We start from the raw sequence: 25,640 nt of genomic DNA, 5'->3' as shown, positions 1-25,640 counted from the left end.
TAATTAATGTTATTGATACATAAATGCCCTGTCTTTATAAAAATTAATATAAAATACCTTTAAAATTAAATATTTAATGGAATTTTTCAGACGTTTTCATCTTAGGAAAATATTTTTCATTTATAACATCCTGCCCATACAAAATAATTACATTCTTGAATATTAAGCCAAATATAAACATAATATTAAACATTTCTCAGTAATTCAAGCAATACTTTCAGATTTTCTTAAGTAATATTTAGTAGTTTTTCTAGGTTTTATTACTTTAAAAGGTGCTCTGTGCTATTCTGGGCAAGTAGAAACCTTATATTAATATATACTCTTCAGAGGAAAATTAAATTCCATTTACTGGTCATTTCTCCAAGAGAGATCAAACGTTCTAAAAACAAGGAATCAGGCTCTTTTAGCAGTTTGTATGCACCTTTAGCAAACAACTGAATTTTATCCTTGTACTGGATATCTGTTGTTTTACCAGTCTCTGAGAACCTTCTTTTTCACATGGGGAATAAACACTAGGATACATGATCCATTGGAGGCTATCAGTCAATGTACTCCACAATCCCCTGACAAACGGATAAGCATATGGCCTTTCTTCTAAGAATCTGATTCTGAATCCACCGGCATTTATTCATCCTGGCATTAGAGCCTTGAAAACATTCTCTATTAGTTCAGCAAACTTGATCTCTGGAACCACCCTTTACTGGCTCTCTCTGCTTGATTCATCAGCATATTTTCTATACTGTGAACCATCCCATATCTTTTAAAAGAAAAAAAAAAATCTTGCTTGATGAAATTACTGCTTCAAACTGAGAAAAACTAAGAAGTTTAATCAATACATTGTGCTACTAGTTTAACATGGTGTGTTATAGAAGGCTTGGAAACACTGTAAATGAGTGTCCCCATAATTCACACATAAACAATTAAGATTTTCCTTAATGTGACATGAATATCTTTCAAAAGCTTAAAGTCTAAATTAATATTCTAGCAAACTTGCTCTATTTGTAACTGAAGATATATAGAATGAATATCTATGCTTTCAATAAAAATGGAGCCACAAAATTAGGTTCATCATGAGGGAAAATTCTGGTTGCTATCATTTTCTAATGTGCAAAGATGTCTGCATGCACATGAAATATCAGCTCTGCAGTAGCAGAATGAACTTTCCACATTTGTTCTTTGATGAAAAGCAGTGTCTAGAATAGCTCTAGCCATATAATCAAATATTCCTGCTTTACTGAGAAACACTCAAAGTTCAGGTCAAGCACACAATAATGGGGTCAGTCGAAACCTTTACTGAGAACACTTCCAGGTTGCCACGAATGAAATGAATTCTGGACTGTTCACATGAAGCCCAGCGGACCACAGAAATTTTATATACTTAATTTTAGAGATTCAGGACTCTCATAAAATAAATTGACAGAATCCCACTTACCAACTTAAAAGTACCCCTAGGGCATTCCACCCTACAGCCACTTGAAATCCATAGATTTTAAAATTGAGAACTTTCCTAGCTAAATTCAGGACCATGAAAAAAAACATTATGTCCACCCTGTTATTGTGTTGGGTGATCCAAAATAAAGCTCAGGATAAAGAGAGAGAAACATATTTTCACAATTCCATAGAAATCACGTTATTTTTTTCACCAAGCTCATTATCTGTTTCCCATTGTCTATCATCATTACAGTCTATCATCTAAGTACTTTCTTGTTTGTGTCACACTGTGACACAGCATGAACATGCTTATTTGGTGAGCATTTTATTGCTCTAAGCATATTCACAGGGACATTATTAGACATGACAAGACATGAAAGGGGATCCTATGATAACCCTGAACGCTGAATTTTGTCTGCAGTTCCCATTCTAAATAAGGAAATAAGAATGCCTAGTTTATTTCTAGCAATGGTGGTATCGTGCTATAAACTGAACATTGATCTCTTTTATATGTTAACATTTTAGTTGACAACTTCACAGTAAATTTACTTTTTGCAGAAATTTGTTTTTGAAAAGTACACTCTTATTTAATTATGGGTTTTTCATTTCTATTAGTTTAAAGAAATACCCTAGCTACTTTAATCAAACCATACATCCTATTAAAAACTAGATAGTAGAAGATTTAGGGTAATGGAAATTAAGTGAAGTAAAAAATTTTGTTAATTTACTGAAAGCTTTGTTAATAATACCTCATGTTATTCCTCTTTAAAATCTCTCTCTTTGTCCATATACACACACATATTACATACATGGATACACATATGCCTACACATAAGTGTCTGAGACCTACTCAATTAACTTTATATTAATACTTTCCTAAAATGAAAGGGAAAGGCTTCAGAATATGTTTCATGTTGGCATGAGACTAGGAGTGCGGAACATATCATATTTCACATATATATTTGTCCTGGAAAATGCCTTATATATTATGCTTAAGACACAATAATATTAATTATAATGTTAAATTTAAGTGCTATAATTAAGGACAAATAATAATCGTCTGAACTAGGAAGTATGACATCGTAAAGTAAGGATTGCCATGAAAATAACTTTGTCTTTATTTGGTTTCCAGTAGTCTATGAGATATTATCTGTTGCACTATATGCTGTGCTATATACTAGATATAGTCACTGAGATTTTCCTCTTGAAGTGCCTTTTTCTCCTTTTTTTTAACTTTCTTTTGTTTCGGGGGGTTAGCGATTTTTAACTTCTATTTTTGTTACTTTTCAATCTCTCTCTTTATCTCTCTCTCTCTCTCTCCCCTTTCCCTCCTTTACTCCTTCCCTTCCCCCACCATTTTCTTCCTTTTTTATACCATTTATTAAGGTTTACTGTATGCCAGGCACTGGGCTGAACACTTAAAAAAAATGTATATTTTGTTTTATTTTGAATCTCCACAACAACCAGAGGATGTAGGTATTTATTATTAACCCAGTTCTCAACTTTACATTGGAGTTGTTTGACATGGAAGCCACACGGCTCAATACAGATTGTCCATGGTGGAGCCGACTGAATGTGTCCCATCTCAAAATGGTAGTACCACCCATCTCCAATAGACTGTTGCCATGTAAACTAAGAGTAATCATATGCACATTTTTTTTTAAAGAGACGTTAAAAATCTGGATCTTATTTTAAAAAAACAAAACAACAAGAAACACCTCTTAGACCAAATATAACAGAAAGTGAATACATACTATTACAGTTTCTGGCACAGATCCATATTAAAAGCTATATTTTAAAGTAAAGAAATGCATTATGTACTAAGACCTACAGTAATTTATCTGAATGGAAAGAAACGCTTTGTTCTATTTCTCTTGTTCCTATTTGACGTATTTATTCATAATGTGTTAAATTGTTTTGCTTCTAGAAATGATATATGTTTAGAGTAATCTTTTGAATTGAAATATGTGAGTGATATTTTTTATCTGTAGCCCGTAGCACTAATATTTAGGGATTAAGTTGTGATATATACAAATAGATAAAATATAAAGTAAAAATATTGATATTTTCATTACAGTTGAAAGGATGCAAACTTGGTCATTTTCCCAGTTAAAAACAGCAGGTGGTTCTGTAATGAAGGGGCCCAGAAAATGTTACAATTTTTATTGCTAAAATGAAATTCATTTAATAGATTTATCACTAACTTCCCAAGTCTAAAACAGAAAAAGATGCAGCAAGGCAAAGAAAATACCTGAAAGCTCAGAATTTCAACTTACTGATTTGTTTTCTGTAAGATGCATTAATTTATGTTGTTTTGAACTAATTGGTTAGGAATTTGAATGAAATTCCCCACTTTGTCCACTGATACTGTTTCCCTAAACATATCCACAAATGTGCCAAGCTTACTGAAATCTATGGATTTGAGGAAAATGTCCTGTAAATACATCTTAGCTTATATATAAATCTATATTTTTAAATCTAAGTTGTCACCAAATTCATAATCTGGATGTACCCCCAAAATTTGGTTTACTATCACTGCTGGTGAAATCTGGCATTTGACTTTGTTGGAGGAAAGCATTAATGTGTAGCGGAACTCTGTCAAAAGGAATCAAACAGACAAAACTAAAGAATCTCTTAAGCTTTGTCTGCACTTCGTAAAACAATTTTCCACAAAAATGTAATACTGACCCGTGAATACCAGTGACTAGGAAGATCAAATTCCCATTGATTTTGGTGCAGTTTATGAATTTGTCAATGTTACTAGAATCCACGGTCTGAGCTGACATCAATGATCCTGTGCCAATGCCATCACAAGCTGTAGAAACAAGATGCACAATTAGACAGCTGAGAAAATTTTTCTTTAGTCAATAAATTATTGCATTTTTATTATAAAATAACAGTATTTTTTCATTATAAAATGAAAAAAAAATCATCACCTTTTGGGCAAATGTCAGTACAAGGTTTACACATTTTAATCCCATTTTCTTCTACTTCCATCTTGGAACTAGGGCAGGCACGCACACAGGAACTGGAATCGACCACGAAGTTATCTGATAAAAAAAAAGGTAAAATTAACAATAATGTTGAGGCTCAGCAAAAGATTTTAAAACAAGATATTTTAGGGTTTGAAAATTATTTTCATTTGAAAATGATAGTATGTATGTTTCTTTCCCTAAAACAACTCTGTCTAAATATCTCCACCTGAAACAGCATCTACGAACACCTACATTCAAATCCAAGGGCAGTGTGTGTTAACAACAACTGGTACTTGCTTGACTACTGCTCCACATTCTGAATTGCCCCCAAGATAGTGAATTTCTTTTATAGACTTAGGAAACTGCATGACATTTAGTTTGTGTTTTTCAGTAGTTCCACTTCATTTCATGTCATGATGCAAGTTTGAAGTCTAAAAATACTTCAAGTTACATGAAGCACAAATGAAGCTGAAGTTAAACTGCCTTGGATGAAGGGAGTGCACTTCATATCCAAGAAGAAATGTTTAAAATGTGTTCATCTTTCATTGGAGTGCCGTAGAAACTGTCCCATACACGAAGAAACAAAATGAAATTTGAAAGGGCAGTACTTTAGGAAAGGTATATTAACTAAACCAGGAACATCTAATTACCTGACATGGTGAAATGTTTAGGAATCCAGTGGTCTGGAATATGCCAGAATATTCCCTCCCAAAAATAAGGACAAATTTTTGCATCTAGGGCCTCCCACGATAAAGGGAAAACACAGTACCTGCTAGGCTGCTTTGGGTTTTGAAGGCAGCATCCTTCCATGTTTGGAAAAACTGTTTCTGGCCCAACATTCAGTAGTCTAGAAGGCTTCCGACCTTGAAGAGGGCCCAGAGCAGGAAAGGCACGTGATGCAGGTCCAGGCTGGGGTACAAGCAATTCTGCTACTTGGATCACAAAACCCAAGAGGCTCTATGACATTAAAAGTATCTCTGGCGGGAAGATATGCCACGTGGAGTTATGGCAAGTCCCGACCGGGAAATCCCAGCTGAGACCTCTAGGAATTATACACCATTTAATAAACAACTCCTGACATACTTCTGGGTCCTGGCAGAGACAGACTACCTAACCATGAGTCACGGATTGATCTTGTAGCCAGAGTTGCCCATCATACACAAGGTTTTGTTAAAAACCATCATAATGTTGAGCAGGTCCAACAGCAATCCACTGTAAGATGGAAGCAGTACATTTGGGATTGATGTGAGCAGGGGTAGACGCACAAGTAAACTGCATAAGCAGGTGGTCCAAATCCCCACGTCATCCACCACTGTGCTGGCACCTTTCACTAAGCTCATACCCATGGCTGCATGGAGACCAAGAGAGGGCACGTATGACAAGCTGACAGAGGAAGACAAAAACTAAGCTTGGGGTGTGGGTGCAAGCAGCTGAAAATGGATGGCAGCTGCCCTGCAGCCTCAGTCAGGAGTGGACTTGAAATATAGTGGCAAGGAAAAATCCCACCAATGGGCATAGCTCTGGGTAGTGCAAATGATCCTTTACTTTGTGGGGAATAAATAGGAGTTTAGAATAAATATGAACTCATGAGCAGTGGCTTGCCCTAGGAGAAGAAGTACTGGAAAATCTGGAATTGGGATTGAAGGGAGTCTGGGGTAGAGGCATATATATATGAATCCATGAGAGTGGGTATAAAGTGTGAAGATCTTTGTATTCCAAGTTAATATCCACTAGAGGGCATCCACCATAAAAGAGACACTTTGCTGAGACTGCGTCACAGCCTGATCTCGCGTCATTTCCTTCCCTCATGGGTCTTGATTCTGAGAACACTTCTTAAACAACCATAGTCTCTGTCTCAGGGGAACCCAACCTGCAACAGGTGTAAACATCCTTTCTGCAAGGTCTTTAAGGATACCTCGTATTTAAAAACTTCCACAGTTTTGCAGCAATTTATGCCAAGTGAAATTTTTAAAAAAAGTTACAAATATCTTCATTATCGGTTAGGTTCAGATTTTGCAGTCAAATTAGTTTCAAAAAATATTTGTTGTTTAGGGTTTTTGAATTTCAGAATTCTGAATTAGGAATTGTAGACCAGTATTTAGAAATTGAACACCTTTGTTTTTCTAAGACAGCTACAGTTTAGCAAACCATGCATTATGATCAAGGTCCCTCAAAGATTTGAATTTTACATAAATAATGAAGTTCTTTAAATTAATCTGTAATTGGATAGACCTAAACTAATCCATGAAAGGAAGTTTATGAGTTACCATATCTATGGTAACTGGGCATATAATTTCAAAAAACAGTCCTAAGTATTTAGCCCCTTGTCATAACTTAGGAGTTGAGAGACTTCAGATGAGACACTACAAAGGATGTAATAAAGAAAAGGAAAATTCCCTAGCTCAGGTTTTTCTGGTCTTCCACTCCAGCCCAAGCCTTGGGCCTCAACCCCAGGGCTTGAATAAAAAGGAAAGCACCAAAAATTTCAAAAAAACATGGTTTTGACTATCTTTGGGGCAAGCCACCATAATATGAAGTAGTAGAGCAGGAGGACATTTGTCTAAGAAACCAAAGAAATTCATCATCTAGCCACATTCTACAATACTCTCAAGCCCCGTATTTTGCAAAATAGTAGATGGGGAAATATAGGGTAACTTCAGATGAGAAGTTGTTAGATCAAAAACATAACTTTGGATATAAAATTGTTTAAGATGGAAAAATCTCTTCTATCCTAGAGTTAGTGTGTCTGTGATCTTAAAATGGTAAGTTAGAGCCATATTAAATATATATATATATATATATATATATATACACTCATAATTATTCTTTTAATCAATATAAAATATTTAATAATAAAGGCTGGAATCATCATTGCTTTCAAAGACTTGTTTTTACATACTATTCCTCTGAACCCTATCCCCTATCCCTTTGATCTTTATAATGTATCTGGGAAAGAGAGAGGGTACATATGATTATCCACATTTTAAAGAGGAGGAAATAGAAAACTAAATAGTTTATCTAAAATCACACGACTAGTAAGTGGGCAAAGCTATAACCGAAGCCACTCTAATACCATGTCCCTTACACTTCATACTTCATCACGTGGACAAAGCAAAACAAGAACAAAAACACAGTATCTGTGTGCTGTAGAATGTAAAGTCTTCTTTTAATTGAGTATGTGGATAAAAGTAGTGGGTTTTTTTAGCCTTCCAGTAAGTAAAACATTGAAGAACTGTCTCATTGGTCTTTTCAAGCAAAGAAACTGACTTGAACAGGTATTGAGACATATACTGTTCTTGATGAAAGCTAAATTGGTCATTTTGTATCCCCAGGATGAATTGTCAATTTGGTAAAGGCCCCTTAACATGCCCTTTATATCCACTGTTATTGTTTAACATTGGATTTGATGTTAAAACTACAATGCTATATATTCTATTACAAATAAATAATAAGAAATAATTTTAGGTGAAAATGCATTGTTATTAGAGCAGATCTCTTTCATTACATAGCTTGCTGCTACTTAACTAATCACTCTTCTGAAGAACAAAATCGTGTGCAAAACCATTGACATATAGTGAAAATATTGAGTTTAGAAGTCAATGAATGACACTGTACTATAACTTCAAACATGCCACTACTCTGCTGAGACTATGAACCAATCACTTCAATTTTTTGAATTTTAATTTTCTTATTTGTGAAATGATAATAATATTACCAATTCTCAAGTAATTCACAATATTGTCACAATTTTGAAATTCAATAAACTTACATGAAATTCCTCTGTTTTTAAATGATGAGCTAATTGATTTGGCTCTTCTTATCCTGTTACTTACGTGGGCACTTCTTGACACAAAATGCTCCATAGGTGTATTTTGCATTGAAGTTATGCTCCAGTTGAAAGGTTGTTGGATTGTAGACAAAAGTTTGAGGGCACTGAGTAACACATGCTCCACTATCATTGAAGTTCATGCAGGCCTGCAACACAGCAAATATTAATTTTGTTTTAAAAATAACCTTCATAATACTTGTTAAAGGGACACTGCTACAACAGTTCTGTGATAGGTTGTATTGTTTATTCAGCGTACATCAATTTCATAAAAACTGGAAAATCTGATAACTTCCTAGTTGTAAGGGCTTATTTTTTAACTTTGCATTTGTTTTGTACTTCTCAATTTTACAAAACTGTTTTTCTAATGTCAGTAAATACACCATCTACAGTTATTGATGTTCTAATTGCTTGGTATCTATCCATTGATTTCTAAACTGAGAATTGGTTTAAATTATTAAAGTTAGATAATAGTGAAAACTTATTTAAGCTTACCCTTATCCAAAGGGTTTATGTTGAGTCTTAGAGTCTGGCAGTGACAACTAAATCTCCATTTGTACAGGCTAGACTTTCCTTAAAGCTGGTTGGGAGAGTTCAGTGCCTTAAGTGATATGGTAAGTCCATTCATCACCATCGTATAGTGAGAAAATGTGATGGTCATTCAAACTGGACTTAAAGAAAAGTCTCTGCCAGGTGACTAGTCAAGTGTAAATGTAGGGGGTATGATGCCAAAATGTAAAGAAGTAGCTATACTTAGCCCATAATTAAATAATATGATACCATTTCCTATATGGTCTTTTTCATAATGTTATACCATTTACTAAAAGTCACCAGTTCCAAGTAAATTTGTTTCTGCTGACATATATTTGTACTGAGACCTCAATTTGTTAATATGTTCAAATGCATTTGAGAATGATTAAAAACAACTGTACCACCTAAGAGTTAGGTATTTGATATGAAAAGAGAACATATGTATAAGTACATAAAAACATGTGATTAGCAAAATAGGGGATGAACTAATTATCTTAATTTAATAATTTAAACATTCATAGGAATAATTTAGGCCTTGGAAGGCAAGCTAATGTGAACTCAAGCTATATTTTACATATCATCATATATTGTACGTATTCTTATTAATAAGCACTAATTTATTCTGTTTCCTCAAAACATTTTCTTAATCAATTGTTGTTTTAGCAAGCACTTTATCACAAACATGACAATTCCCTGATGATGGTCTACGAGATGCATAATCAGAACGAGATTCACTGATAATACATTATTCACTAAGATGACACTCTCCAGGAAGAATCTATTAAAAACCAATCTAGGAAACTCAGTAAGTTTTAATTTATGGGTATAAAACTTCATGTGTCCTCATAATTGCTTTACTAACATATTTTATACAGTGTTGTGCACAGATTGCTTGGCAACAAATGGACATAAGCCAGAGAAATCAAACAAGTTTACCTTCCAGACAGCATACAATACAACATAACTTACACCAAAGTCTTGGTCTGGCATTCTTGAACATTCTGTACTAAATGCCAAAGTGGAATCACTGGCCCATTCCATAAAAGTAATGAAATGAGAATTCTGAAGCTCCCTCAGCACTCTGCTTATTGTGATAATGGAACCATGAAAAAAATGCAGTGAAGATTCTAAGTGAAAGTTAACACCAATTGTTGGTGTTTACTGTTGCTACTGTTTTGAAATTACTGTTTTGAAACACTTGTTCAGCAACTTCCAGATCAAGCTTCAATCCCATGTCTGGTGATAGGCAAGGGAAAGGGTCTCAGTTCAAGGTCTGCTGAGCATCTTCTGTATACTTTTAACATTTTTCTTCTCTTTCCTTCTTCCTCCCTACTCATTTCTGCAATACACACTTTTGTTTCACTATAAAATTAGGATAGACAAATTAAGTTTCTTGTGACATTAAGAAAAGAAATTACTGTGTATCTACATCATAAGAGCTATAATCTATAATTTGCTTATTTCCAGAATTAAGTGCCAAATTGAAAAAAAGACTCAGTTCTAAATATATCTGTGTATTCTCTGAATATTTGAGAGGGGAAAAAAAAAATAAATTCCTGTGTGCAATTTTAGCAACGAAAATAGTTTATTATTTTATGATTTTTAGCTTAAAATGAAACTAATGCTCTGTGTGTATGAAATTTCATTAACTATAGCTCACAGAATTGTCTGCATGTATTCAAAAGAATAGAAAAACCTTTATCAAGGATATCAAAATGTAATTAAAAAGTGACCCCTACAAGCTATAAATATTAATTTTGAGGACATAAAAGTGTCCTCTTCTAAAATAAAAATCATACAGATTAGCATATAAATTGCTTTAAACGTGCATTTGTAAATCTTATAAATCTTGAATAATATTAGCTTGTAAACAATATAAACTGTAAAACAGTTAAATTCACAAATTTGTGTGATTTAATCTTGAAATTTATATTTGAGAAATAAAATGCAAGTGCCCCCACTCAGAAGACTCGACTCAACGATGCAACAACACACATAGGTAATCACCGTAAATTCTGGAAGGATGCTGTTAGCTTTTTAAAAGATATCTCAATATGTTCTCCTTCATGTTGTCCAATAAACCTCACTCATAATATAAATTGTAATCAGAAAAACATAATTCGTTTAGTAGAACAGAACAATCCTAGTTAATTAATAGCCACCCAGTGAAGGAATGACTTCTAGGAAGTCAGAGCATCTTTCTTAATCCTAAAATGGCAAAATTTGATCTTATCTTAATAAGATATTAAAGACTCAATGTGCCTGAGTCAAACCAGGATGGAGGGGAGGACCAGAGAGTGAAAGGGACAGCTGCCAGACTTACAAAGCAGTCGGTATCCTTAGGTCCCGAGCAGCCTCCAGCACATTCTCGGTGACAGCAGTCACTAACGTAGGGTCCGTAGCACCTGCCATCACACTGTTCTGCACAGACAGTCCTTGTCACTGCAGAAGACAGAGATAGGTCCTCATCAAAGTCAGCCACCAAGAGAAACTTCTAAGGGGATTTGGAGTAGCTGAGAAAAGTTGAGCCCTGGAGAAACAATGTACTCAACTGTCATTGACTCAGCTCAGCAAACATTTACTGAAGGAAGTCTGTAATTGATCAAAATTACTGTAAAACCCAAAATTACTGCAAAATTAAAACCCTTCAAAATTAATACACGAATGTGTTTTCTATATTCTTTCTTGTTCCAGCAAGTACTTAAAGGCTTTACAAAACTCACACAACTTAGCAAGAAAGAATCAAATTTAGAACAACTGAATGCGACATTTTGGCAGGTCGTGAAGGATGGAGTCAGCAGCGAAGTCAACTTTCAGTGTGCACAGTGAGGGCCTGCAGCGGGCGGTGTCCCCAGGAGTGAGTGCAACATTTTTGGTAGTCAATGCAGAAAGGGGAACAGAAACTTTTACATGATTCACATTATATCATTCCTATCAGATACATCGATGCTAGATAGGTGATAAAATGGATATGTGACTGACATATAAATAGGTAGGTAGGCAGGTAGACAAAGAGAGGTAGATAATGGATCTGTAGTAGCACAACTGTTTCTATTCCTGAGATTTAAGTGCAGTTTCTTCTAAGATTTCTGAAAAAGGAGGGACTTGTGTAAGGAAGAGTGCAACACCACAGGAGGAAGGAAAGGATGAAGGAGGGAAAGAAAGAAGGAGGAAAGGAAGAGAGGGAGGGAGAGAGATATATTCATAACAAACACAACAAAAACTTCTATTAGTTTTTTCTTATAACATCCTTCAATCCAAGCTGACAGCAGTATGTCAAGGTATACATTGGACATCAAAATTATAGCATTGAGGGACACATTTCCGCTTATCACACTTATTCTAAAGATATATTGTAAAAGTATTTAGAGAAATGAATTTTACAGCATATGTGTAGCACATCATTTCTTTGCTTCTGTATTTCCACTTCACCCTTGTTTCTTCCCACCTCTTTGAGTTCTTCAAAGCTTCCTTCACTGCTATCATAGCAAGACACCACTCTAGTGTTCCTCAGAGCTGGTCTTCACAATTTTCTTTGGTCTAAGGGCTCATATACCTGGATGAAATCATTCATCTCTGCTTTGCATACTACCTATAGGTAGATAACATCAGATCCAGATCTGAATTCTCTATTGAGATGCAATATTTATTTCTAGGTGTCTACAAAAGTTCTCATTTAAATGTACAAAATGGAATGTATCATTTCCCCACCTCCACCATCAAGTATATCTCTCTTATTTGTTCCCTTACCTCAATTAATGATAGTACCAACCATCCAGTAGCTCAATTAAAATTTGGGGACATGTTTTCTATTTCTCCTTTCCCCTCACCCTCACTTCTCATACCTAATAAAAATCCCCAATACTAGCAATAGATAATTTTCATTACTGTCTCTCCTCTCTACTCCAACTTTGTTCTGAGACTTAGCTCTAAATTATTACATAGCCTTCTAAAAGATTTATCAGATCACAATCCTCTATGCCACTCTAAAAGTAATGATTGGAAAATATGGGCAACTGCATATAAATCAGTGTTGTTTCACAGTATGAAGCTTACTTCCCATCTCTGCACTAGAAGAGTAAACCCTTAGCAAGGAATAAAAGTCCTCTATCAATTGACCATCATTTCTACCGGCATCTCTCACTACTCTCATTGTGATCTTCACATCCAAACAGAGAAATACCGCTTGTGGTCCCCAGTTCCTTTCATGGTACACAACTGTAATTTTCACTGCCTTTTCACAATGCATTCCTTCATGACGAAAAGAACCCTATCTGCCTTCTCTGTCTAGCAAATACTCATTCATAAGATCCACTTAAGGCGCCATTTTGCTCTGAAACCTTTTCAGACACATCTCCACCCTGAGTTAATCTGACACACTTGCTTCTGAGCAAGTAAGCAGATGAATTAAATCTACTCATTAACTCTTCATATTCACACATGTGCTTTACATTAACGTTCCTATCTTTTAACCAATTGTTATATTTATTTAGATGTCCTAATTAGTAATTAATACCATATAAAGGAAATACTTTTAACAGACACTTTTGGAAAGAACAGATTCAAATATAATTCCTCTCTTCCAGATACAACGAGGCTCTTTTGATGTATTAAGAGTTGCTTATTGAAATGGCAGACATATGTTAAGTAATCAAATTACTAGATTTGAAATCAGTGTTATCACAGGACAGTCTACTAATTTGCTTTTAGTTGACAGGCTTTGCTCAGCTGGAAAATAGCATATCCTATAAATCATATCATGTTTTAATCCTAGACATATATGTCTAAGTGTTAATTTCTCTTTTTAACTCTATGGTGATTTAAGGTAACTATACAAAATGTTTCAATTTCTCTTTATTTATATACTTTGGTCTTTCCTACCAAATGAGGAAATTAATGTATATAGTATTTAAGGAAATAACCATGATTTTATTTTTATAAATTATTTATTAAATGTTCATAAGATAATTTCTCTCATTGAGTACACTATTTAAGTATAAAAACAATATGTTAGAAAAAGAATCTAACGTAGTACAACCTTAGGTTCAATAATTATTATACTGTGAACTTTTAAAACATGTATTCAAATTATTCAATCATATGTGTTGTCAACTATAAATTTTTCAAAATAGCAATTTCTTCCATACAGTGGTCACCTATCTCACATTTTCTCAGGACATTTTGATGTTAGAGATGCCATTCCATTTCAGGAACATGCAAAGAAACATCCTTCTAAGGCATTATTTTTTAAAATTTTGATTTACGATATTAAAAGGGAATTCTGGGATTTGTTTCAAAAGCAGTCTACAATTATATTTTTTCAAAAGGTAAGATACATTTAACACTAAAAAATCACTATTTATTACCATAGTTTTCACACACCTAAAGTTCAGTAAGCATGAAACGTATTTAGAAATCTTTGCTTGACAGATAATAAGTAAGCAAAAGAACAAAGCAATAAGCTTAATCTCTAAATAATGAGGAGACACTGTTAAGAAACATTTCTTCACATTGTTATGAGTTTTGTTTCCAGAAAGAAAACTTTCCCTTTGTACAGTCTGTTTAATGGCACTTGCTGATTAATAAGCATTACTTAATATGAATTAAACACATCAAACTATAGTCATGTTTTATTATGATGAAAACACAAAACAAAAAACAGGTCCTGAAATCAATCAGATAATTCACTTAGCCTCCATGGGAACATTAACTTATAATTGCTTTGGTTATTTTAATTTCCATCCTTGCTTGTCTATTATTTCATTAGAATTTTTTTCCCCTATATTTATTATCTTTTCTAAATTGCTTCATTGGGTACATTACAATATTTGGGTTGAATTTTTACTAGCTTGTTATTTAGTGGTACATCACTAACTCTGATTGCTTAACATAAAAGATAAAACCTGGGAAATTAAAATGCTTATTATATTAGGGTCAGTAAATTTGAAATTGGAAACGGGGATTCATTCAAAATATCCATGAGAATCAGATGGATATTGGGTCCTTAACATTTAAGGAACCAAGCATTCTGTAGTAGTAAGAGGATGCTGCTGAGAGAATATCTATCATCTCAAAAAAACTAAAGTATCTATAAGTAGGTTTATTACATCAGCATTTAACTAATAAAAACAAGGGCTTAATTACTTCTTAAAATATAATAGTAACTACCCTTAAAGTTACTCCCTTAGAAGAAATTAATTTTATTTGAAGAACTTTAGCAATTTACTAATCAAATATTTACTGTTACTTCTTATGAGTTACAAAAGGAAAATGAGCATTCATAAATGATGCAAAACAGAGCATTGACATCACGGTGACTAAACAAAAGGATCTCTGCCCATTAAAAAACAAATGACGTAAATTTAGGCAAAGTCTTTGCGTTTTCTTCCTACATTTTACACCCGGCCCCCTTTTTCCTCCTTGCCATCCATTCCTCCTTCATCATCTCCTCCATCTTCGCACCCTCAGTGCCTTCTGCTTCTCTTCACTTCCTCTGCCCCGTGGCTCTGAACCAGGCTTTCTATGATCACTGAACAGGATTCTTGCATCAGTGAAAATTATGATTTAGTTGAAAATCAGTGGGGCCCAAGATTTTCCATTCTAATGAACTCCCAGGTTATGTCACTGCCTACTAGTCCACAGACCTCATTTGGAGTAGCAGGATATAGAGTGCTTAAAAAAAAAAATGCCTGGGAATCACCTAATTCCTATTAAATCAAAATTACCTGCCATGTTGTAAGATTTGATACTTTTAATAAGCTCCCCAGGTGATTTCCAATATGCAGTCTAGAGCTGAAAACAATTATTCTATCCAGTGAAAATGGGAAAAACTCTAGGTTATTTCCAGCATTTGATTGATTGACTAACTAATTATTCTTTGTCTGAGATTTAATCACACTGACTGTCCTCTTCCTTTAATTTCCTATTGGTGTTGTTAAGCCCTCTATCACTAATAGGGAGATTAAGCAAACACAACTGATGTGCAAGCAGGTAGGAAAATGTGGGAAGAAAAAGACCTAAAGTGGGAACAGAAATATTGCTTGGCTAATTCTGAAGGCAAAACTTTCAGATAAGTAAGACAGTCAGAAAACTGTTCCTTTCTCTTACGCAGCAGCTGTTTATGTGACAAGTATCCTGAGCAGCCCCCAATTACATTGCTAAGCATATTTTGAAGCATGCTTATTTTTATTTCATTCTATTTCAGTTAGTATTCAATGACCTGCACCTCTATGATGCCTAGATTACTTCTGTTTATTGACCAAATTTCGACAAACTATGTCCGTGAAACACATTGTGTCCATTAAATAGATGGTACTTCAGTGGAATGGTTTTAGTGTTAGGCTGTTTTCAGTTACAAACTTGGAGGTTTGAGCAATAGGAAAAATGCTTGGGTTAAAGCAAAGGTGATTTGGGTTGGATGTGAAGAATTTATTGACTATTAGAGTGATAAAAACACTGTAATGAGACACTGAATAGGTTTCTTGAGTCTTTATTTGTCAGTATTTAAGGGAAATATCTTCTGAATGCTTTAGACCTCCACTAAATTAAAGACAGCGGGCTTGATGAAATGCTCTCTAGAGGTACCCTCTAGTTCTACAATCTAATATTTACTCCTATGAGTCGTGAAATTGTGACCGCCCCCCGCCCCCGCAAAATGAACGCTTTGGATTTTGTAACATGCTTCTAGAAAGCTACTATCATCAGAATCGACTTTAAATGAAGCAAATAAAGCTCATAGACCATTCAAGAATATTACTTCCAGAGCATGCTGAAATGTGTAGAAAATCAGGTTTAATGACACTAACACTAAACTACATACCACTATTAATTTTCCCAGGGGAGAATAATTGGACACATCTGTGTGTCCAGTGCCTGATAGACTGTAAGAATTACATAGAAAGATACCTGGTCCTCTTCCTACTTTCTGATTCAATAAATCTAGGGAAGGGGCCAGAAAATTCATTTTTTTATTGGGAGCCCCAAGGTTTTCAGCCTTTATAAACCAATATTTTAATACCTCTCCTCTAAGATACTCTCTCCTTCTTATTGTGTGGCCACCGCAGGAAGGGTAAAGCATTTATTTAGACGGGAAGGCAGAGATGGAGATAGGTCTTAAACTGTACTGCTGCTTCCTATCTCACATTAGATCACAGAATAATTGACAATAATTGTTGCCGCACAGAGTCAAGCCTCAGGATACATAGAGACTATATCCTGATCTGGACAGGGAAGGAATTTTGAATTTTAATAATTTAATATTTTATTAATTATTTTAACCAGTAGCATAAGGCCTAATGCATTGAAAAAAAGGCTATGTAGAATTATAAAAACGTATCTGGGCTTTCTCAACTACCACAGTTATACCCATCTTCACATCACAGAAGAAAATATAACATCATCTTTTACTTCTAATTAGTCTGGTGATAGCTACTCCAAAGGAACTGACCATTCATACCATAAGGTGAACACCCCTACAAGTATTATAATGGTTTAATCTTATATGCAATAACTGCTACAGTTCACCTGAAAAACATGGTAGATACCTGCAAAGCCCTTACTGAAACTGACATTCAGAGTCAGTTAGTAAAAGTATGCCTAAATTTGGCAGCTACTAATCAAGTTTGACCCTTGTCCCAGTTAATTCCCTGGTGACCCATGGGCTATGACATGATAATATTGCTAGTTATGTCATATAGGAAAGGAATCTTGTCTACTCTATTCTTCATCAACAGCTGCTTTATTCATTTATTTAATGAATTTTTATTCAACCCATTTTTAAAAGACATGCTCAGTGGTTCATTAAGGGACCTTAAAGCTGATTTTAAACTACCCTCTTGGCCACCAGGGAAATTCTCCCTTATTAACAGGCTATTAACATCAGCAAAGTTTATGAGTCAGGATTAAAAAAAACAAAAACAAAAATAATATTGCCCTATTACATGAACTATAAAAGTATTCTTGAGGGTGAGTGTGAGTTTTTGCATAATCTTTCCAAGACTATATATACAGATTCCAAGATAATAAGGGAAGTGTATGTATGAATTGGCATAATGGAACCATAAATAGTATTAAAAATATATTTTTACATTAGAATTGATGGCTACACCTTACATACACAAATAAATGATATACTGGAAATAAAGTGATTAAAAAATGGAATTATCTTATCATGGATGTGTTACAAACCAAAAAATGAGGAAAAGTTGACATTCAACCTTGCATTATAGCAGACCAAACGTCTCTATATCCAGACTTGATGAAAATGAACACACACACACACACACACGCACATGCACACACACACACACACACACACACACACACACAATCTGTTTTGCTTACCCTAGTTCCCCATCCAGAATATCAATAGACTGAAATAAAGACAATCTCTCCTACCCAGTATATATCTGGATGAGTTTCCTTCTGAAATTGGCCAAAAAAATGCCAATTTTGTAATGAAAATAATCAGAAAATATTAAAATGGAAAAGAAAATATTAAAACAGAAAAATTGAGCAAAGACTATGAATAGAAAGTTTAAGAAAAAAATAGAAATGCTCAATAATTATGTAAAAAAGACATTTGACTTCAGCTATAATCCAGGAACTATAAATTAAATCAGGGATATGTTGTTGTGTACATAATTCTTAAATGAAAAAAAAATATCTAGTTTACATGCAGGTTAAAAATTGAGCAAACTATTGGTGTGTATCAAAACTGATACAAGATTTTTGAAGACTAATTTGCTGCTAACAAATTTGTGTGTGTAAATTCACATGTGACCAAGCAGTTTTATTTCTAGCAATCTGACACAGAAAAATGTGTACATATGGACAGATATGTATTTAAAATGCTCACTGGTTGTAATTGAGACTAACAGAATGTAATCTAATGTCCACTAAGAAGGAATTTGTTAAGTAAATTACAGGTCACCCAGAACTTGGGAAACTCCTGCAGGACTAAATAAAGAATGAAGTTAATCGCAATCTGCTGAAATGAAAGGATTTTGAAAACATAATGTACAATGAAATAAAAGTGATAGAAGAGTAAATATAGTGTACTCATTTTTGTAAAACAAAATCCCAGAACTTATATACACTTACGTGAATAAATATACACATGAATGTACACATATATACCAAACATTACCATAAAGTAATCACTTTATGGAAAAATGTAGGTTGGGGGGAATGGTGCTCATTGATGGGCATACATTTTCACTTTTAATTCTATACATTTGAGTTTGACAAAAATTTTTCTAAACAAAACTATAATATGAAATAATCTATGCATTTGGCAGAGCAAGTTAATTATCCCAGTGTTACAGATGAAGAAATTAACATTTAAAAAATATTTAACTAGGGTTTCCCTGGTGGTGCAGTGGTTGAGAGTCTGCCTGCCAATGCAGGGGACACTGGTTCGTGCCCCAGTCCAGGAAGATCCCACATGCCACGGAGTGGCTGGGCCCGTGAGCCATGGTCGCTGAGCCTGCGCGTCCAGAGACTGTGCTCTGCAATGGGAGAGGCCACAACAGTGAGAGGCCCGCGTACCACAAAAAAAAAAAAACAAAAAAATTAACTAGCTTATCCTAGGTCACATGATTTATTATAAAGTAGGGTCTTAATTTCCAGAATCGTATATATCTTCCTTAATATGTTTACATTAAAGAGCCACAAACAATAGGTGTCTAAAGACCAAAGGGGGTGAGGGTGGGAGGAACATAGTTCCAAAGACTGTTTAAAATACAACATGGGAGAAGGAACTAAGATGGTGCAGTAGAAGGACGTGCTCTCACTCCCTCTTGCGGGAACACCAGAATCACATCTAGCTGCTGGACAATCATTAACAGGAAGACACTGGAACTCACCAAAAAAGATAACCCACAACCAAAGACAAAAGAGAAGCCACAGTGAGATGGTAGGAGGGGTGCAATCACAGTAAAATCAAATCCCATAACTGTTGGGTGGGTGACTCACAGACTGAAGAACACTTATACCACAGAAGTCCAACCACTGGAGTGAAGGTTCTGAGCCCCAAGTCAGGCTTACCAACCTGGGGGTCTAGCAAAGGGAGGAGGAATTCCTAGAGAATCAGACTTTGAAGGCTTGTGGGAATTGATTGCAAGACTTTGACAGGACTGGGGGAAACAGAGACTCCACTCTTAGAGGGAACACACAAAGTAGTGGTGCATTGGGACCCAGGAGAAGGAGCAGTGACCCCAGGGGAGACTGAACCAGACCTACCTGCTAGTGTTGGAGGGTCTCCTGTAGAGGTGGGGTTGGGGGGCTGTGGTTCACCATGGGGACAAGGACACTGGCAGCAGAAGTTCTGGGAAGTACTCCTTGGCATAAGCCCTCCCAGAGTCGGTCATTAGCCCCACCAAAGAGCCCAGGTAGGCTCCAGTGTTGGGTTTCTTCAGGCCAAACAACCAATAGGGAGGGAATCCAGCCCCACCCATCAACAGTCAAGTGGACTAAAGTTTTACTGAGCTCTGCCCACCAGAGCAACAGTCAGCTCTACCCACCACCAGTCAATCCCATCAAGCCTCTTAGATAGCCTCAACCACCAGAGGGCAGACAGCAGAAGCAAGACTACAATCCTGCAGCCTGTGGAACAAAAACCACATTCAAAGAAAGACATACAAGATGAAAAAGCAGAGGGCTATGTACCAGATGGGCTATGTACAAGATGAAGAAACAAGATAAAACCCCAGAAAAACAACTAAATGAAGTGGAAATAGGCAAACTTTCAGAAAAAGAATTCAGAATAATGACAGTGAAGACGATCCAGGACCTTGGAAAAAGAATGGAGACAAAGATCAAGAAGATGCAAGAAATGTTTAACAAAGACCTAGAAGAATTAAAGAACAAACAGAGATGAACAATATAATAAGTGAAATGAAAACTACACTAGAAGGAATCAATAGCAGAATAACTGAGGCAGAAGAACAGATAAGTGACCTGGAAGACAGAATGGTGGAATTCACTGTTGCGGAACAGAATAAAGAAAGAAGAATGAAAAGAAATGAAGACAGCCTAAGAGACTTCTGGGATAACATTAAACACAACAACATTTGCATTATAGGGGTCCCAGAGGGAGAAGACAGAGAGAAAGGACCCGAGAAAATATTTGAAGAGATTATAGTCAAAAACTTCCCTAACATGGGAAAGGAAATAGCCACTCAAGTCCAGGAAGCACAGCAAGTCCCATACAGGAAAAACCCAAGGAGAAACATGCCGAGACACATAGTAATTAAATTGGCAAAATATTAAAGGCAAAGAAAATTATTGAAAGCAGCAAGGGCAAAACGAAAAATAACATACAAGGGAAATCTCATATGGTTAACAGCTGATTTCTCAGCACAAACTCTACAAGCCAGAAGGGAGTGGCATGATATACTTAAAGTGATGAAAGGGAAGAACCTACAACCAAGATTACTCTACCCAGCAAGGATCTCATTCAGATTCGATGGAGAAATCAAAAGCTTTACAGACAAGCAAAAGCTAAGAGAATTCAGCACCACCAAACCAGCTCTACGACAAATGCTAAAGGAACTTCTCTAAGTGGGAAACACAGGAGAAGAAAAGGACCTACAAAAACAAACCAAAAACAATTAAGAAAATGGTCATAGGAACATACATATCGATAATTACCTTAAAAGTGAATGGATTAATGCTCCAAACAAAAGACACAGGCTTGCTGAATGGATACAAAAACAAGACTCATATGTATGCTGTCTATAAGAGACCCACTTCAGGCCTAGGGACACATACAGACTGAAAGTGAGGGGATGGAAAAAGATATTCCATGGAAATCAAAAGAAAGCTGGAGCAGCAATACTCATATCAGATAAAATAGACTTTAAAATAAAGAATGTTACAAGAGACAAGGAAGGACAGTACATAATGATCAATGGATCAATGCAAGACATAAAAATTCTAAATATATATGCACCCAACATAGGATCATCTCAATATATAAGTCAACTGCTAACAGCTATAAAAGAGGAAATCGACAGTAACACAATAATAGTAGGGGACTTTAACACCTCACTTACATCAATGGGCAGATCATCCAAAATGAAAATAAATAAGGAAACAGAAGCTTTAAATGACACAATAGAGCTGATAGACTTAATTGATATTTATAGGACATTCCATCCAAAAACAGCAGATTAGACTTTCTTCTCAAGTGCGCATGGAACATTCTCCAGGATAGATCACATCTTGGGTCACAAATCAAGCCTCAGTAAATTTAAGAAAATTGAAATCATATCAAGTATCTTTTCTGACCACAACGCTATGAGATTAGAAAAGAATTACAGGGATAAAAAACGTAAATAACACAAACACATGGAGGCTAAACAATATGTTACGAAATAACCAAGAAATCACTGAAGAAATCAAAGAGGAAATCAAAAAATACCTAGAGAAAAATGACAATGAAAACACAATGATCCAAAACCTATGGGAGGCAGAAAAAGCAGTTCTAAGAGGGAAGTTTATAGCTATACAAGCATACATCAAGAAACAAGAAAAATCTCAAGTAAATAATCTAAGCTTACACCTAAAGGAACTAGAGAGGAAGAACAAACAAAACCCAAAGTTGGCAGAAGGAAAGAAATCATAAAGATCAGAGCAGAAATAAATGAAATAGAAACAAAGAAAACAATAGCAAAGATCAATAAAACTAAAAGCTGGTTATTTGAGAAGATAAACAAAATTGATAAACCATTAGCCAGATTCATCAAGAAAAAGAGGGAGAGGACTCAAATCAATAAACTTAGAAATGAAAAAGGAGAAGTTACAACAGACACCACAGAAATACAAAGCATCCTAAGAGACTACTACAAGCAACTCTATGCCAATAAAATGGACAACCTGGAAGAAAAGGACAAATTCTTAGAAAGGTAAAACCTTCCAGACTAAACCAGGAAGAAACAGAAAATTTGAACAGACCAATCACAAATAATGAAATTGAAACTGTGATTAAAAATCTTCCAACAAACAAAAGTCCAGGACCAGATGGCTTCACAGGTGAATTCTATCAAACATTTAGAGAAGAGCTAACACCTATCCTTCTCAAACTCTTCCAAAAATTTGCACAGGAAGGAACACTCCCAAACTCATTCTATGAGGCCACCATCACCCTGATACCAAAAACAGACAAAGATACTCAAAAAAAGAAATATACAGATCAATATCACTGATGAATATAGATGCAAACATCCTCAACAAAATGCTAGCAAACAGAATCCAACAACACATTAAAAGGATCATACACCATGATCAACTGGGATTTATCCCAGGGATGCAAGGATTCTTCAATATATGCAAATCAATCAATGTGATACACCGTATTAACAAACTGAAGAATACAAACCATATGATCATCTCAATAGATGCAGAAAAAGCTTTTGACAAAATTCAACACCCATTTATGACAAAACCTCTCCAGAAAGTGGGCATAGAGGGAACTTACCTCAACACAATAAAGGCCATATACGACAAACCCACAGCAAACATCATTCTCAATGGTGAAAAACTGAAAGCATTTCCTCTAAGATCAGGAATGAGACAAGGATGTCCACTCTCACCCCTATTATTCAACATAGTTTTGGAAGTCCTAGCCATGGCAATCAGAGAAGAAAAAGAAATAAAAGGAATACAAATTGGAAAAGAGGAAGTAAAACTGTCACTGTTTGCAGATGACATGATACTATACAAAGAGAATCCTAAAAATGCCACCAGGAAACTCCTAGAACTAATCAATTAATTTGGTAAAGTTGCAGGATACAAAAGTAATGCACAGAAATCTCTTGCATTCCTATTCACTAATGATGAAAAATCAGAAAGAGAAATTAAGGAAACACTCCCATTTACCATTGCAACAAAAAGAATAAAATACCTAGGAATAAACCTACCTAGGGAGACAAAAGACCGGTATGCAGAAAACTATGACACTGCTGAAAGAAATTAAAGATGATACCAACAGATGGAGAGATATACCATGTTCTTGGATTGGAAGAATCAATATTGTGAAAATGACTATACTAATCAAAGCAATCTACAGATTCAATGCAATCCCTATCAAATTACCAATGGAATTTTTTACAGAACTAGAACAAATCATCTTAAAATTTGTATAGAGACACAAAAGACCCCAAATAGTCAAAGAAGTCTTGAGGGAAAGAAACGGAGCTGGAGGAATCAGACTCCCTGAATTCAGACTATACTACAAAGCTACAGTAATCAAGACAATATGGTACTGGCACAAAAACAGAAATATAGATCAATGGAACAAGATAGAAAGCCCAGAGATAAACCCACACACCTATGGTCAACTAATCTATGACAAAGGAGGCAAGGATATACAATGGAGAAAAGACAGACTCTTCAATAATTGGTGCTGGGAAAACTGGACAGCTACATGTAAAAGAATGAAATTAGAACACTCCCTAACACCATACACAAAAATAAACTCAAAATGGATTAGAGACCTATATGTAAGACCGGACACTACAAAACTCTTAGAAGAAAACATAGGAAGAACACTCTTTGACATAAATCACAGCAAGATATTTTTTGATCCACCTCCTAGAGTAATGGAAATAAAAATAAATAAATAAACAAATGGGACCTAATGAAACTTCAAAGCTTTTGTACAGCAAAGGAAACCATAAACAAGACGAAAAGACAACCCTCAGAATGAGAGAAAATATTTGCAAATGAATCAATGGACAAAGGATTAATCTCCAAAATATATAAACAGCTCATGCAGCTCAATATTAAAGAAACAAACAACCCAAGCCAAAAAATGGGCAGAAGACCAAAATAGACATTTCTCCAAAGAAGACATACAGATGGCCAGGAAGCACATGAAAAGTTGCTTAACATCACTAATTATTAGAGAAATGCAAATCAAAACTACAATGAAGTATCACCGCACACCAGTTAGAAGCGGCATCATCAGAAAATCTACAAACAACAAATGCTGGAGAAGGTGTGGAGAAAAGGGAACCCTCTTGCACTGTTGGCGGGAATGTAAACTGATGCATCCACTATGGAGAACAGTATGGAGGTTCCTTAAAAAACTAAAAATAGAATTACCATATGATCCAGCAATCCCACTACTAGGCATATACCCAGAGAAAACCATAATTCAAAAAGACACATGCACTCCAATGTTCATTGCAGCACTGTTTACAATAGCCAGATCATGGAAGCAACCTAAATGCCCATCGACAGATGAATGGATAAAGAAGATGTGGTACATATATACAATGGAATATTACTCAGCCATACAAAGGAACGAAACTGAGTCATTTGTTGAGACATGGATGGATCTAGAGACTGTCATACAGAGTGAAGTCAGAAAGAGAAAAACAAATATCATATATTAATGCATGTATGTGGAACCTAGAAAAATGGTACAGATGAACCAGTTTGCAGGGCAGAAGTTGAGACACGGATGTAGAGAACAAATGTATGGACACCAAGGGGGGAAAACCATGGTGGGGTGGGGATGGTGATGAGCTGAATTGGGCGATTGGGATTGACATGTATACACTGATGTGTATAAAACTGATAACTAATAAAAACGTGCAGTATAAACAAACAAACAAAAAAACAACTAATACTAAACTTTCTTTCAGTTATTTGTGTGAAATATGTTAATATAAATGTTTCAGACATTACATGAAATTTCTAAAAATCTTATATGTTCTGGTATAATGTTATACGTCATAATTCTAGTTATTACTTTAAAATGTATATCTCAGAAATAACTTAATTTTCTTGTCAATCATTATTATGTACTTTCATCAAATCTTTAACCGTGGTCATTTTTAAGTCTTTTGTCATTTACAGACAGTTCTGTG

At 35.1% G+C, this 25,640-nt stretch overlaps 1 protein-coding gene across 1 annotated transcript in view; it reads right to left on the bottom strand.

The window, feature by feature from the left end:
• Positions 1–25,640, bottom strand: part of ERBB4 (erb-b2 receptor tyrosine kinase 4) — a 1,120,642-nt gene that overhangs the window by 300,538 nt on the left and 794,464 nt on the right. The window contains exons 6-9 of the mRNA XM_032638162.1: positions 11,087–11,205; positions 8,240–8,381; positions 4,368–4,481; positions 4,120–4,246 (exon numbers count right to left, since the gene is read on the bottom strand). Coding sequence (XP_032494053.1) covers positions 4,120–4,246; positions 4,368–4,481; positions 8,240–8,381; positions 11,087–11,205 — 502 coding nt within the window. The remainder of the gene's footprint in view (positions 1–4,119; positions 4,247–4,367; positions 4,482–8,239; positions 8,382–11,086; positions 11,206–25,640) is intronic.

This window comes from Phocoena sinus, chromosome 7, assembly GCF_008692025.1.
Source record: "Phocoena sinus isolate mPhoSin1 chromosome 7, mPhoSin1.pri, whole genome shotgun sequence".
Lineage (NCBI taxonomy): Eukaryota > Metazoa > Chordata > Mammalia > Artiodactyla > Phocoenidae > Phocoena > Phocoena sinus.
This window is presented reverse-complemented; position numbering and strand designations above follow the sequence as displayed.